The 3219-nt window shown below is 51.4% G+C and overlaps 1 protein-coding gene across 1 annotated transcript in view; it reads left to right on the forward strand.

The window, feature by feature from the left end:
* The first annotated feature begins 2181 nt into the window (after positions 1–2181).
* LOC123732630 (extensin-like) overlaps positions 2182–3219 on the forward strand; it is a 2336-nt gene continuing 1298 nt past the window's right edge. Inside the window, exon 1 of the mRNA XM_045711888.1 lies at positions 2182–2186. Within this exon, the coding sequence (XP_045567844.1) occupies positions 2182–2186 (5 nt within the window). The remainder of the gene's footprint in view (positions 2187–3219) is intronic.

Here is a 3219-nt window from a genome sequence, read left to right on the forward strand (position 1 = left end):
AAAATACATTACATACTGGACGAGAGAGAGAGAGAGAGAGAGAGAGAGAGAGAGAGAGAGAGAGAGAGAGAGAGAGAGACAGAGAGAGAGAGACATTACATACTGGACAGGCCAGAGAGAGAGAGGGGTGAGGTATTACGATGAGAAAGGAGGTTGGTTGGTTGGTCGGTCGGTCGGTCGGTCGGTCGGGGGTTTATGAGTCTACAGTCGTGGCCAAACATTTTGAGAACGACACAAATATTAATTTCCTCAAAGTTTGCTTCTTCAGTGTCTTTAGATATTTTTGGTCAGATGTTACTGTGGAATACTGAAGTATAATTACAAGCATTTCATAAAGTGTCAAAGGATTTTATTGACAATTACATGAAGTTGATTGTAACGAGGGTCGTCTTAAGGGGACCAAGGTGCGGCGTGTAGACTGCTCATATTTACTTTATTAACGAAAACACTTAACGAATAACAACCAACCGACCGGCAACAGTTCCGTCACTAAACGGAAAACAACTAGCCACAAAAAAAACCCAGGAAGAAAAACCCCCTACTTAAATATGATCTCCAATCAGAGGCAACGAGGATCAGCTGCCTCCTAATCGGAGATCAACCCCAAACAACCCCAACATAGAAATAGAAAAACTAGAACTTAAACATAGAAATAGAAAACATAGAAGAAGAAAAAAAAACACCCCCTGTCACGCCCTGACCTACTCTACTATAGAAAATGACATCTTACTAGGGTCAGGACCTGACATTGATGCAAAGAGTCAATATTTGCAGTGTTGACCCTTCTTTTTCAAGACCTCTGCAATCCGCCCTGGCATGCTGTCAATTAACTTCTGGGCCACATCCTGACTGATGGCAGCCCATTGTTGCATAATCAATGCTTGGAGTTTGCCAGAATTTGTGGGGTTTTTGTTTGTCCCACCTGCCTCTTGAGGATTGACCACAAGTTCTCAATGGGATTAAGGTCTGGGGAGTTTCCTGGCCATGGACCCAAAATATCGATGTTTTGTTCCCCCGAGCCACTTAGTTATCACTTTTGCCTTATGGCAAGGTGCTCCATCATGCTGGAAAAGGCATTGTTCGTCACCAAACTGTTCCTGGATGGTTGGGAGAAGTTGCTCTCGGAGGATGTGTTGGTACCATTCTTTATTCATGGCTGTGTTCTTAGGCAAAACTGTGAGTGAGCCCACTCCCTTGGCTGAGAAGCAACCCCACACATGAATGGTCTCAGGATGCTTTACTGTTGGCATGACACAGGACTGATGGTAGCGCTCACCTTGTCTTCTCCGGACAAGCTTTTATTCCGGATGCCCCAAACAATCGGAAAGGGGATTCATCAGAGAAAATGAGTTTACCCCAGTCCTCAGCAGTCCAATCCCTGTACCTTTTGCAGAATATCAGTCTGTCCCCTGATGTTTTTCCTGGAGAGAAGTGGCTTCTTTGCTGCCCTTCTTGACACCAGGCCATCGTCCAAAAGTCTTCGCCTCACTGTGCGTGCAGATGCACTAACACCTGCCTGCTACCATTCCTGAGCAAGCTCTGTACTGGTGGTGCCCTGATTCCGCAGCTGAATCAACTTTAGGAGACGGTCCTGGCGCTTGCTGGACTTTCTTGGGCGCCCTGAAGCCTTCTTCACAACAATTGAACCGCTCTCCTTGAAGTTCTTGATGATCCGATAAATGGTTGATTTAGGTGCAATCTTACTGGCAGCAATATCCTTGCCTGTGAAGCCCTTTTTTGTGCAAAGCAATGATGACGGCACGTGTTTCCTTGCAGGTAACCATGGTTGACAGAGGAAGAACAATGATTCCAAGCACCACCCTCCTTTTGAAGCTTCCAGTCTGTTATTCGAACTCAATCAGCATGACAGAGTGATCTCCGGGCCTTGTCCTCGTCAACACTCACACCTGTGTTAACGACAGAATCACTGACATGATGTCAACTGGTCCTTTTGTAGCAGGGCTGAAATGCAGTGGAAATGTTTTTTTTGGGGGGGATTTAGTTAATTTGCATGGCAAAGAGGGACTTTGCAATGAATTGCAATTCATCTGATCACTCTTCATAACATTCTGGATTATATGCAAATTCTCATCATACAAACTGAGGCAGCAGACTTTGTGAAAATTAATATTTGTGTCATTCTCAAAACTTTTGGCCACGACTGTTCAGTTAGAAGGGAGAATGCAGTAACTTGATCCTTGATTTAATGATGTTTGGTAAAACTTTGTAAAATTTTGGCGAACCTGGTCGTGCGTTTTGCCAATAGGGCACAGAAGAGGTGGAAATTCTGAGGACGAGGTTCTTCACGGTTCTGATCCGGAGTGACTATCGCTTCCCACAAGATGTTGAGCAACAGAGGATTGATGTTTTGTTGTGTTTCTACGAAGACATATATTCACCCCACAGTATTTAATTTCTCCAGATCCCCGACCCACCAGGCTCCAGATCCCCGACATACCCCGCTCTACCCCGCTCCATAACCCCGACCCACCCCACTCCAGACCCCGGCCCACCCCGCTCCAGATCCCCGACCCACCCCGCTCCATAACCCCCGACCCACCCCGCTCCACAACCCCGAATCACCCCGCTCCACAACCCCGACCCACCCCGCTCCACAACCCCGACCCACCCCGCTCCACAACCCCGACTCACCCCGCTCCAGAACCCCGACCCACCCTGACCTACCCCGCTCCATAACCCCCCGATCCACCCCGCTCCACAACCCCGACCCACCCCGCTCCACAACTCCGACCCACCCCGCTCCACAACCCCGACCCACCCCGCTCCAGAACCCCGACCCACCCCGACCCACCCCACCCCGCTCCATAACCCCGACCCACCCCGCTCCACAACCCCGACCCACCCCGCTCCAGATCCCCGACCCACCCCGACCCACCCCGCTCCACAACCCCGACCCACCCCGCTCCAGATCCCCGACCCACCCCGACCCACCCCGCTCCACAACCCCGACCCACCCCGCTCCACAACCCCGACCCACCCCGCTCCAGATCCCCGACCCACCCTGACCTACCCCGCTCCATAACCCCCGACCCACCCCGCTCCACAACCCCGACCCACCCCGCTCCACAACTCCGACCCACCCCGCTCCACAACCCCGACCCACCCCGCTCCAGAACCCCGACCCACCCCGACTCCACCCCACCCCGCTCCATAACCCCCGACCCACCCCCGCTCCACAACCCCGACCCACCCCGCTCC

The sequence above is a fragment of the Salmo salar genome, unplaced genomic scaffold (assembly GCF_905237065.1).
Source record: "Salmo salar unplaced genomic scaffold, Ssal_v3.1, whole genome shotgun sequence".
Taxonomy (NCBI): domain Eukaryota; kingdom Metazoa; phylum Chordata; class Actinopteri; order Salmoniformes; family Salmonidae; genus Salmo; species Salmo salar.